We start from the raw sequence: 13,444 nt of genomic DNA, 5'->3' as shown, positions 1-13,444 counted from the left end.
ATTTGCGTATATTGAAGAATCCTTGCATTCCTGGAATAAGCCCCACTTGATCATGGTGTATGTTCCTTTTAATGTGCTGTTGGATTCTGTTTGCTAGAATTTTGTTGAGGATTTTTGCATCTATGTTCATCAGTGATATTGACCTGTAGTTTTGTTTCTTTGTGACGTCTTTGTCTGGTTTTGTTATTAGGGTGATGGTGTCCTCATAGAATGAGTTTAGGAGTGTTCCTCCCTCTGCTATCTTTTGGAAGAGTTTGAGAAGGATAGGTGTTAGCTCTTCTCTAAATGTTTGATAGAATTCGCCTGTGAAGCCATCTGGTCCTGGGCTTTTGTTTGTTGGAAATTTTTAATCACAGTTTCAATTTCAGTGTTTGTGATTGGTCTGTTCATATTTTCTATTTCTTCCTGGTTCAGTCTCGGCAGCTTGTGCATTTCTAAGAATTTGTCCATTTTTTCCAGGTTGTCCATTTTATTGGCATACAGTTGCTTGTAGTAATCTCTAATAATCTTTTGTATTTTTGCAGTGTCCGTTGTTACTTCTCCTTTTTCATTTTTAATTCTATTGATTTGAGTCTTCTCCCTTTTTTTCTTGATGAATCTGGTTAATGGTTTATCAGTTTTATTTATCTTCTCAAAGAACCAGCTTTTAGTTTTATTGATCTTTGCTATTGTTTCCTTCATTTATTTTTCATTTATTTCTGATCTGATCTTTATGATTTCTTTCCTTCTGCTAAATTTGGGTTTTTTTTGTTCTTCTTTCTCTAATTGCTTTAGGTGCAAAGTTAGGTTGTTTATTCGAGATGTTTCCTGTTTCTTAAGGTAGGATTGTATTGCTATAAACTTCCCTCTTAGAACTGCTTTTGCTGTATCCCATAGGTTTTGGGTTGTCGTGTCTCCATTGTCATTTGTTTCTAGGTATTTTTTGATTTCCTCTTTGATTTCTGCAGTGATCATTTCGTTATTAAGTAGTGTGTTATTTAGCCTCCATGTGTTTGTATTTTTTATAGATCTTTTCCTGTAATTGATATCTAGTTTCATAGCATTGTGATTAGAAAAGATACTTGGTATGATTTCAGTTTTCTTAAATTTACCAAGGCTAGATCTGTGACCCAATATATGATCTATCCTGGAGAATGTTCCATGAGCACTTGAGAAAAATGTGTATTCTGTTGTTTTTGGATCGAATGTCCTATAAATATCAATTAAGTTCATCTTGTTTAATGTATGATTTAAAGCTTGTGTTTCCTTATTTATTTTCATTTTGGATGATCTGTCCGTTGGTGAAAGTGGGGTGTTAAAGTCCCCTGCTATGGTTGTGTTACTGTCAATTTCTCCTTTTATGACTGTTAGTATTTGCCTTATATGTATTGAGGTGCTCCTGTGTTGGGTGCATAAATATTTACAATTGTTATATCTTCTTCATGGATCGATCCCTTGATCATTATGTAGTGTCCTTCTTTGTCTCCTGTAATAGTCTTTATTTTAAAGTCTATTTTTTTCTGATATGAGAATTGCTACTCTAGCTTTCTTCTGATTTCCATTTGCATGGAATATCTTCTTCCATCCCCTCACTTTCAGTCTGTATGTGTCCCTAGGTGTGAAGCAGGTCCCTTGTAGACAGCATATATATGGGTCTTGTTTTTGTATCCATTCAGCCAGTCTGTGTCTTTTGGTGGGCGCATTTAATCCATTTACATTTAAGGTAATTATCGATATGTATGTTCCTATTACCATTTACTTAATTGTTTCGGGTTTGTTCTTGTAGGTCTTCTCCTTTTTTTGTGTTTCCTGCCTAGAGAAGTTCCTTTAGCATTTGTTGTAAAGCTGGTTTTCTCTCAGCTTTTGCTTGTCTGTAAAAGGTTTTAATTTCTCCATCAAATCTGAATGAGATCCTTGCTGGGTAGAGTAATCTTGGTTGTAGGTTTTTTTCCTTCATCACTTTAAATATGTCCCGCCACTCCCTTCTGGCTTGCAGAGTTTCTGCTGCAAGATCAGATGTTAACCTTATGGGGATTCCCTTGTGTGTTATTTGTTGTTTTTCCCTTGCTGCTTTTAATATGTTTTCTTTGTATTTAATTTTTGACAGTTTGATTATTATGTGTCTTGGCATGTTTATCCTTGGGTTTATCCTGTATGGGACTCTCTGTGCTTCCTGGACTTGATTGACTATTTCCTTTCCTATATTAGGGAAGTTTTCAACTGTAATCTTTTCAAATATTTTCTCAGTCCCTTTCTTTTTCTCTTCCTCTTCTGGGACCCCTATAATTTGAATTTTGGTGCGTTTAATGTTGTCCCAGAGGTCTCTGAGACTGTCCTCAGTTCTTTTCATTCTTTTTTCTTTATTCTGCTCTGCAGTAGTTATTACCACTATTTTATTTTCCAGGTCGCTTATCCGTTTTTCTGCCTCAGTTATTCTGCTATTGATCCCATCTAGAGTATTTTTAATTTCATTTATTGTGTTGCTCTTCGTTGCTTGCTTCCTCTTTATTTCTTCTAGGTCTTTGTTAACTGTTTCTTGCAGTTTGTCTATTCTATTTCCTAGATTTTGAATCATCTTTACTATCATTATTTTGAATTCTTTTTCAGGTAGACTGTCTATTTCCTCTTCATTTGTTAAGTCTGGTGTGTTTTTATCTTGCTCCTTCATCTACTGTTTGTTTTTCTGTCTTCTCATTTCACTTATCTTACTGTGTTTGTGGTCTCCTTTTTGCAGGCTGCAGGTTCGTAGTTCCCGTTGTTTTTGGTGGCTGTCTCCAGTGGCTAAGGTTGGTTCAGTGGGTTGAGTAGGTTTCCTGGTTGGGGGGAACTGGTGCCTGTGTTCTGGTGGATGAGGCTGGGTCTTGTCTTTCTGGTGGGCAGGTCCACGTCTGGTGGTTTGTTTGGGGATGTTGGTAGCCTTATTATGATTTTAGGCAGCCTCTCTGCTAATGGATGGGGCTGTAGTCCTGTCTTGCTATTTGTTGGGCATAGGGTGTCCAGCACTGTTTGTTGCTGTGTCTTGGTGTTGAGATGGAGATCTCTGGGAGGTTTTCGCCGTTTGATATTGCATGGAGCTGGGAGGGCTCTTGTGGACCAGTGTCCTGAAGTTGGCTCTCCCACCTCAGAGGCACAGCCCTGACGCCTGGCTGGAGCGCCAAGAGCCTTTAATCCACACGGCTCAATATAAAAGGGAGAAAAAATAGAAAGGAAAGAAGGAAGGAAGGAGGGAGGGAAGGAAGGAAGAAAGGAAGGGAGGAAGGAAGAAATGAAGGGTGGAAGGAAGAAAGCAAGAAAGGAAGGAAGGAAGAGGGGGAAAGGGAGGAAGAAAGGAAGGAAGGGAGGTAGGGAGGGAGGAAAGAAGGAAGAAAGGAAGGAGGGAGGAAAGGAAGGAAGAAAGGAAGAAAGAGGGAGAAGACAAAGTAGGATAAATATAGTTATTAAAATAAAAAATAATTATTATGAAGAAAAATTTCTATTAAAAAAAAAAGGGTCTGTCTAACCCTAGGACAAATGGTGAAAGCAGAGCTATACAGACAAAATCTCACACCGAAGCACACACATACACACTCACAAAAAGAGAAAAAGGGGAAAATAATAGTATATCTTGCTCCCAAAGTCCCCCTCCTCAACTTGGGATATTTCGCTGTCTATTCATATTTTCCACAGATGTAGGGCACTTCAAGTTGATTGTGGAGTTTTAATCCGCTGCTTCTGGGGCTGCTGGGAGAGACCTCCCCCTCTTCTCTTTGTTCGCACAGCTCCTGGGGTTCAGCTTTGGACTTGGCCCCGCCTCTGCATGTAGATCGTCTGAGGGCGTCTGCCCTTTTCTCAGACAGGACGGGTTTAAAGGAGCAGCTGATTCGGGCTCTCTGGCACAGGCCGGGGGGAGGGAGGGGCATGGATGCGGGGGCGAGTTTTCGGCGGTAGAGGCTGGCGTGACGCTGCACCGGCCCGAGGCGCGCTGCTCGTTCTGCCGGGGAAGGTGTCCCTGGCCCAGCAGTGGCGGTCTGCACAGGCTCCCGGGAGGGGCGGTGTGGAGAGTGACCTGAGCTCGCACACAGGCCTCTTGGTGGCAGCAGCAGCAACCCTAGTGTCCCACACCCCTCTCTGCTGTCTGCGCCGACAGCCGCGACTCGCGCCCGTTTCTGGAGCTCCTTTACGCGGTGCCCTTAATCCTCTCTCCTCGTGCCCCAGGAAGCAAAGAGGCAAGAAAAAGTCTCCTGTCTCTTCGGCAGCTCCACGCCCCGTTTCTGGAGCTCCTTTAAGCGCCGCGCTTAATCCCCTCTCCTCTCGCACCAGGAAGCAAAGAGGGAAGAAAAGGTCTCTTGCCTCTTCGGCAGCTCCAGACTTCAACCGGATTCCCTCCCTGCCAGCCGTAGCGCACTAATCCCTTCAGGCTGTTTTCACTCAGCCAACTCCAGGCCTTTCCCTGCGATCCGACTGAAGCCCAAGGCTCAGCTCCTTGCCCACGCCCGCCCCGGCGGGTGAGCAGACTTAGCCTCCCGGGCTGGGGAGTGCCCATCGACACCGATCCTCTGTGCGGGAGTCTCTCTGCTTTGCCCTCCGCACCCTGTGGCTGCGCCCTCCTCCACGGCTCCGGAGCTTCCCGCTCCGCAACCCGCAGTCTCCACCTGCGAAAGGGGCTTCTAGTGTGTGGGAACCTTTCCTCCTTCACGGCTCCCTCCCACTGGTGCAGTTCCCGTCCCTATTCTTTGTCTCTGTTTATTCTTTTTTCTTTTGCCCTACCCAGGTACGTGGGGGAGTTTCTTGCCTTTTGGGAGGTCTGAGGTCTTCTGCCAGCGTTCGGTGGGTGTTCTATAGGAGAAGTTCCACGTGTAGATGTATTTTTGATGTCTCTGTGAGGAGAAAGGTGATATCCGCATCTTAGTCTTCCGCCATCTTCTCCGCAATACTTGCTTTATTGGAGTGGTCTGGAACCGAACCCGCAGTATCTCTGAGTGCATTATATTTAACATAACAATAAAGAAAACTTTTTATCCTATAAATCCTGAGGTGGTTTTGCCACTAACAGCTCTGTGACTCTAAGTTCTCTAACTTCTCTGTGGTTGCCTAATCATAAAAGGGGATAATGAAGAGTGCTACACAGAGGAATTGTAAGGTTGAAATGTAAAAGTGCCTAAACAGTGCCTGTTTCCTAATAAATGCTATGTTTTTGCTGTTATTATTGTTTAATTAAAAGTACTGTTTTTACTAATGTTTCTTTGAGTTTCACAGCCCTACCACTTACTAAGAGCCAAGGGATAAATATAAGACCCCCCCGGGCTTTCAGACGGGTCTCCTGACAGTTGCTCAGGCCTCCCCAGGCTTGCCCCAAGGGGATGATTTTTGTTTGGTTTTTGACCAAAATGTTTGATTTGATGTGATGCTTATGCGAAGAGTAGCCATTTATTTCTTGTCCTTGTTCTTAGTATCATCATCAGTTTAACGTAATCAAATTTACCTCTAGCTACCAGTATTTCTAAATAAAAGTTTTTGTTTTTGTTTTTTGCCAATTCTACAGGTAATGGTCCGTTACTCTCTTAATCACCAAGTTTCTGTGACCATTTTCTCTTTTCATTTTCTGTTTTGCTCATTCTTCCTAAACTCCTAATTGTTATAGTTCTCTTGATTTTATGAAAAGCTGACTGAATAGTGTAAAGGCTAGATAGAGGTGGTGTCTATACATATAAAATACAGCAATAGCAATGGAAGGCTATAATAAACAAAACGCTTGGTTACTAGGCTGAGTTGCTTTCCCAGTCTTTGCTTTGTGAGCATGTATTCAAGAGAACTCTGAAACCATATGAGTATACATGCTGGAGAGCTTTTTGTCAGGCCACTTTAACTCTTTATAATGCTCAATTTCCTCTTGTTTATATGGTCACAACTGCCACGTTCTATTACTTTATAGCATTTGGATATTGAAAAGCCAAACATATTCCTATTTTGTAATATAAAATATTTAAGCCCACCTGTGAACCTTTTGTATATTCTACATGCTTCTGATTGTGTGTATCGTTTGTGAATCTAGTATATTTATAGTGGATTGTTTACCCTAAAATTCTTGTTCTAATAGCCTGTTAATTATAAGGATTAAATCTGTGTTAATTTTCTTTTGATCATTGTTCTCAGTGTGTAGACCCTCATTGTAGTCCTGTACCTACACTGAGGTATTTAATAGATGGCACTTGAATGATACAATTGTGTGGCTGGTAAAAATGAATTAGGGTTTCATGATTTTACCAATGGGTGATTTTTAATATTGAATGACGTGTGTTAAGACAAACGCTTTTATATATAATTTATTTGGCATTGTAAATGCATTTATCTTGTGAGAAACAGACCCCCTGTTGTCAGATGCAGTATTCTGGAAAGGTTTGGAGTAAATAAATAATAAAACTACTTTGATATACAATCTAACCAATATTAAACATTAAGACTTTCAGGTGATTGATTTTAATACTTAATTAACTTATTTGAAGACCAGTGTAGCACTCTTGCATTCAAGATTGACAGAATTTAAAAATGAAACTTCATCCTTTGTCTTTGTTTTCTTTCTCATTTCTTTTTCTTTCTTCCTTCCTCCTTTTCTACCTCCTTTTCGCCCTTATAACTAAGACTTTAAAACATCATTATTCCTGACCATCAAATTTACCTCTAGCTACCAGTATTTCTAAATAAAAGTTTTTGTTATTTTGTTTTTTGCCAATTCTACAGGTAATGGTCCGTTACTCTCTTAATTACAAATAAATCTAGCTTCTATCAGTTTCTTGCTTTTGTAGCCAAGATGTCATATTTTAGGTTACATACCCATCGTGGTGAATGCATGCTACCTGTAACAGATACTCATTCATGCTGTATGCTCTCCCCCTTTTATAATTGTGCTCTGGAAATAGTTCATTTAAGCTCTTTGATATGCTTTTCTTACAGGAGATATCTTTATGTAAAGTAATATTACTCTGTAACGTCAGTGTTTGACTTCTAAGTTTACCATCAGGCAAGAATTTAAATGAATGGAGTATGCTTATATGAGCTTTTCTGAATACGGATGTCTTTAGAAGACACAATTCAGAATGTTAATTCTATGCCTGTGTAATAGAAACAGCGATAGAATGAATATAAGCTGAAATATGTAGAACTTCAGATTCAGAGGGAATAAACTATTTTTCTAGAGGTTTTGTTTATATGATGCCATTTTAAAAGTGAGAAATTTTATTCAGCTAACCTTTTGTTTTGTCTGTATCATGCTAATAATTTGAAATTTTCACTTACAGACTGCTTGTGTTGCTTCAGTTTACATGGAAAATAGATTATTCTGAAATTTAATTAACATACTTTAAGACTGTCTTCCAAGCTTTAGTGCTGACCCTTTCATTAAATACTATTTTCACAAGACTTCCCTTCTTTCAGACAGATCACTTTTATCTTAAGATTTAGTACTACAAGAATCAGATATGTAAAGCCAATATAAGTGTCCTAAGATTAGTCTGGGATTTTCAATGGCACTTTCAGCCTAATGTGTCAATTCCTGTGACCAGGATGGCAGTAAAACCACGTTGCACAACCAATTTTGAGTTTTGTGAATGTTGAGTTCATGTGTAGTAGGAGCTTTGTTATTTATAGTTAAGTGTAGCAAAGAAGGAATATCTCCTTTCTCAGGTCTTAGAAGGTATATTGCTGTGCTTTCTGAATTAGAAAAAATAAGGTTGCCTTTATTTTTTAAAATTCTTTACCATTTTTGTCAGAGAAATTCTAGAGACAACTTGGCATTATTTAAGAAAACTGAACTCCATCAATTATGGATTTGAGTAGTCATTTACTAAGATACATATTTTTGGTCATTATATATATATTTTTCTACATATATGTCTAGCTTCTGTGTAGAGAAGATTAAGGCATAGCAAGTATACAAACATAAGATGCAGTGGTCCACTGTGAGTTTCAAAATGCTTATGCCATTTTGACTTTTATAGGGCTTATCCTAAAATCTTCAGACCACAAAAAATTCCCTTAAATATTTGAATTTTTATTAAATATTTTCTTATAGTCTGATATTCATAGATACAAAATTTATTCAAAATAGTGGTTAAAACAAATATAGATACATTTGTTTAAAAACCTTTGCTACCCTGCTTTATTTTTGGTTGTTGTTATAGTCACAGAACACAAATTGGAAAAATTACTTCATATTTGAAAGCAACGTTGTATTGTGATTTTATAAGGTAATCACAGTAGCAGTAGCCAACAAAGTTAAATATTCTTTTATGTTCTAAAAAGCAAAAATAGCCCTTTGTATTTAAAACAACAACAAAAAACAAAACAGCACCTACTTAATAAGTTACTTTTGAACTAGATTATTATTTAAATCTACAATTAAAAGAAAATTAAGGATATTGTCCAAACTTTTTCTTCAACGTATTTATTGAAAACAACTCATTATTACTATACAGCAGGTTTGCTTTATTTGACAAAAAAAGCATTTCAGTGACTCAGTTTCAACCTATAGGCATGATAAATTAGCATATAGTAGATGCCTTATTCTGTAGAATGGTTGTAGACTGCTGTGTTTGGTAAATTTTGTATTCTGTTTATTGGGTGTTACCACAGACATCTCAGTTTCTAAAGAATTATTATTAAAGCTAAAATGAGTAAATGACTTGAACTTAACTTTCTCTAAGGAATTGAAAAGACCTTAAGTCTCTTTGAGCATCTTGAGTGAATATTTGAACATTGTCATGTTGTATTTTATTTTAGCTATAGAGAGTGTTTTTCTTTTCTTCTGATGTTCCTTTTTGAAATACACTTTGATATCAGTTTCCTTGTTGCTTGTCTATTTCTCATAGAGTTTAAAATACATAAAATCCCCTTATTTATATATTTTAGGTATATGAAGTCTAACAGAAGTGTATACTCTAAAAATGAGAAATGATATGAAAACATAGTATAGGATATTAAAGAAATTTTAAGGAAGTCTGGCAGTTAACTTGCAATATTCATTTTCAAATGTTTGCCCTTGTATTTTTAAAGAGTATGACAAAGTGTATAGAGAATATGAATTTTACATTAAAATAGTTGTCCATGGCCAAATACTGTTTTGACATGTGTTTAATCAGTTCCACACAGTTTCTTTCTTTCTTTCTTTTTTTTTTTTATTATTTGCCAACACAAGTAAAGAGATTTCACATAAAATTCTGGATTTCCACTTTTTCTTGAAAATGTTGAAGCAGAGAAAAGGATGTTCCAATAATTCACAGACCCGGTCCTCTTAGACCCCCTTGTTTTTATGCCTCTCTGTCTGTCTCATTGACTTAACAGGAGCCAAGTGTAGTACTGAGTAGAGGGTGAGCTTTGGAGCTAGATAGGATGGGTTCACAGTCTGGCTTCAGTACTTACTAGTTGTGTGACTGTAAGCAAATTGCTTCATCTCTCTGTACCTCAGTTTTCTCTTTGGTAAAATGAAAATGATGATGAAGATACGTCATTGAGTTGTTGGGAGGATGAAATGTTGAGTATATGTGAAGTGTTTAGAGTAGTTTTTGTCATATATTCACTACTTAATAGATGTTAACTGTAATTAATAATGCTTTTTGCCTGACCCCATTAGGTGTTGGCATTTGGTGAGCCTTACTTCTCCATAGCAGAGGACTTTATTTTTTAACCTGCTCATTCATTTGATCAGCCGAATGTATCAGATTCTATTTTATAATATTATTACTTATCTACATTTTGCTCTCCTCTACTACAGGGGCCCCCAACCCCCAGGCCATGGACCAGCAGCAGTCCGTGGCCTGTTAGCAACTGGGCTGCATAGCAGGAGGTGAGCAGCAGACAAGTGAGTGAAGCTTCATCCGTATTTACAGCCGCTCCCCATCACTCACATTACCACCTGAGCTCCACCTCCTGTCAGATCAGTGGCAGCATTAGATTCTCATAGGAGCGGGAACCTTACTGTGAACTGCATATACAAGGGATCTAGGTTGCATGTTCCTTATGAGAATCTAATGGCTGGTGATCAGAGGTAGAGCTGAGGCAGTGATGCTAGCACTGGGGAGCGGCTGCAAATACAGATTATCATTAGCAGAGAGTTTGACTGCACAGAGACCATAAAAAATCAATTGCTTGCAGACGCATATCAAAACCCTATCAGTGAGTAGTAAGTGAAGACAAGCTCAGGGCTCCCACTGATTCTGCATTATGGTAAGTTGTATAATTATTTCATTATATATTACAGTGTAACAATAACAGAAATAAAGTGCACAATAAATGTAATGTGCTTGAATCATCCCAACACCATGCCCCCTAAACCACCCCCCCACCCCACCCCCGATCTGTGGAAAAATTGTCTTCCACAGAACCAGTCCCTGGTGCCAAGAAGGTTGGGGACTGCTGCTCAACTAGATTATATTCCCCAGAGTTCCTTCTGTACAGTTAGTGCTCCATCTATGTTAATTGATTTGTACACATAAGAAACAAGAACTGACAACGGTTTAGCTTTATGGAGTTAGGATTTGTGGCTTTAGAAATTCTTACTATGTTGGCAACAAAAGTTCTGCTTTCCCAAGTGTTGATTTAGCCTAACCCTCTGCTTCTTTTGTTTTAACCATAACCTGAGGGGGAAAGGATGTTAACATTTGATCCAAGAGTGGGGATGAGTGAGAGTTGGAGGGTTCTGATAAAAATGAGAAAGTGTTCAAGTGATTTTATGAAATGAGAGTTTTAGAAATTAAGTAAACAGGATAAAGGAGCATTTTGTGATAGGAAAAAATTGGTCAAAGATTTGTGTGTTCATGGGCTTCTCTGGAATTTTCCTCTATAAGTGGAGACTATATCCTGTAAAATTACATACCCATTTTGGTTGGACTTGCTTTTCCAATTTAGCATTACACGTTTCCTCTTCCTGTCCCCCCTGCTCTTAAAATTTAAAAGATTATGTTACTTACATTATTTTGGATGAAAAGTAGCGAACCCAGTCTATTTTTTGGAAGATTCTGATTTGGGAAGATCATTTGTACTTTATAGACATAAAAAAATTATAAGTAGTTAGTGTAACTTGGAAGTTCAAAAACAATTTAATTTATATAAAAAAATCTATGTTTAACTTATAATTATTTATAGAAATGAGAATTGAGGAGGAAAACCTTCAAAACTATAAGACAAGACACAGGTGGTTATTTATATAATCTTGCCTTTGGAAGCATAATACGAGAGGCAGTATCCATAAAGGAGATACAGATATATTTGGCTACATAAAAATGAAGACGTTACTATCTCCACAAAAACTATATATAATTTGAAGACAGACACACTCTGAGAAAAACATATGTAGCATATGACAGAGGTTTAATACCATTAATATCTAAAGCATGCTTACAAATCATGAAGGCAATCATAATAATAAACTGCATCCACAAAAGACAATAGCAAATGTCAGAGAAAACATATGAAGTCTTCAGTGATCTCACTGGGTATCAAGCAAATGCAGTATAAAATTTGACTATCATATAGGTCCAAAAAAAAAAAAAAAAGCCCAAGGAATTACTCATTCCCACTGTTGATGGGGGTCCAGGGGAAATGAATTGTTCTATTATATACAAATCTTTCTAGAGCATAATTTGGTAAAACTTATCTTAAAATCTTATTTTTTTAAAAAAAATATTTTGGTCCAGCAATTATGCTTATAGAATTTTATCCTAAGGAAATAATCATGGATACAGCACAGAGATATTACTGGAAGATATTCATTGTGAAGCTGTTTATAGTGTTGGGGAACTGAAAGTATCCTAATTGTTTGCTAATAAGGAATTGGTTACATCAATTGTTATAGCTATATAATAGAATACCAGGGATCCATTAGAAGTGATAATACAGACTTTTTTATGGGGAGGAAAATACTCATGATAATTTATATAATCAGTATACTTAGCATGGTGGATCACCTTAAACTATATGTATTTTAAATGCCCAGAAAGAATATATATAATAAACTGACATGTTAACAGTCGTGTTTTTAGCTAATATAATTACGAATGTTTTCAGTTAGCTATATTTTCTATATTTTGAAAGTTCCTATAGTAAATGTCTATTATTTGGGTAGTAAAATGAAGGATATTATAAATGTGACACATTTATAAAAAACACATTTATAAAACATTTATAAATCACATTATAAGTGTGATTTAACTTACAATTCAGCTTTTTGTGCAGAAGTTTACTGAAAATAAATGTAATTGAATGTTGAGGTAGAGGTTACCAGTGAAGTCCAGATTTGGGAAGAAATTGTTGAAATGAAAATCTTGTGCCACTGTTTTGCTTCTTTATATATATGCCTGCCAATGTGTAGTAACAGTCCCTGGAGCCTGTGGAAAACTTGTTAATGTTTGTAATGCTCATTTAATCATTTTCCATTTTGCATTTATTCCCAGTCACAGCAGAAAAAAAATTTATCATTTTTCTCCATATTTTTCATCTCCCAGGTGGTCACTCTTGGTGACATTGTCCAGTTCTCACAATGTATCATTCCTTATCTGAAACTAGACATCCTCTGCAGCCAGAAGAACAAGAAGTGGGTATTGACCCCTTGTTGAGTTACTCACACAAGCCTGGAGGTGAGTTTTGTATGCAGATAACTTTGAGGTTACTGGGAAACCTGGCAGAGGGTCTCCAGCTAGCCCTGCCTGCCTTGTGTGTCATTCTCTAGAAAGGCTGAGCTGGAGAGCTTTAAGAACATTTCCCTGGATAGATATGGAGCACTCTGACATTGATGGATTCCACAAAACGTCAACTTTTAATTATAGACAGACACATTAGCCGTAGCCAAGTATTTAATGCACTGTCATACATTTTAAAAAAAATCATAAACAGTTTATTGCTTTAGCATAAGAATGTTGAAATGCAAAATGGCCTTTTCTCAAACATCTTTTAAAGAAGTCTAAGCTCTTGGTGTTGATTTTTGCAGGGATTTTTTTTTTTTTCCTTCAGTAAGTTGAGATTATTACAGAATAAAGCACTTGCCTGATTATTCTTTTTTTTTTTTTTAATAATTGGGATTTGTGTTTTACTTTTAAAGTTCTGTGTAGTGAAATTGTTAAAACATCAACTGTATTCGGGGTCTGCCCTATAAAAGTATTAAATGTATATGTATCAGAACTTTGTATTATTTTCTCAGTATTAGTAATAACATAGTATCTTAGAAGGAAACAGTGATTTTGTGCGCATTCTTGACGCCTTTTCCTTATTTCAACTAATTCACTAAATATGTGCTAAAGTTGATTCATTGACTCAAGTAACTATTTGTAATTTTTCACTCAATACATATATCAGGATTATAAGATCTATTTTAAGAAATTATAATTAGTCATTCACATATATTTTATATACTTCAAATACGATTTTTTTTCTGTATTGATGTAAATAAAGATCTGCCATTAACTCTTGTTTGGGGAATTAAAAAAAATTGATACCTTAA

General features: G+C 37.0%; 1 protein-coding gene across 22 annotated transcripts in view; it reads left to right on the top strand.

Annotated features, from left to right (window-relative positions):
- TBC1D5 (TBC1 domain family member 5) overlaps positions 1-13,444 on the top strand; it is a 567,716-nt gene that overhangs the window by 202,246 nt on the left and 352,026 nt on the right. For 21 of the 22 annotated variants that reach the window (XM_067033841.1, XM_067033850.1, XM_067033846.1 and 18 more), the window contains one exon: positions 12,453-12,584. The exons of the other annotated variant lie outside the window; for it this stretch is intronic. In XM_067033841.1, coding sequence (XP_066889942.1) covers positions 12,488-12,584 — 97 coding nt within the window. In that variant the 5' untranslated portion in view covers positions 12,453-12,487. The remainder of the gene's footprint in view (positions 1-12,452; positions 12,585-13,444) is intronic. 22 annotated transcript variants of the gene reach the window in all.

Source organism: Kogia breviceps, chromosome 5 (genome assembly GCF_026419965.1).
Source record: "Kogia breviceps isolate mKogBre1 chromosome 5, mKogBre1 haplotype 1, whole genome shotgun sequence".
Classification (NCBI taxonomy): domain Eukaryota; kingdom Metazoa; phylum Chordata; class Mammalia; order Artiodactyla; family Physeteridae; genus Kogia; species Kogia breviceps.
Note: the sequence above shows the minus strand (reverse complement) of the source record. Positions and strands in the feature narration are given on the sequence as shown.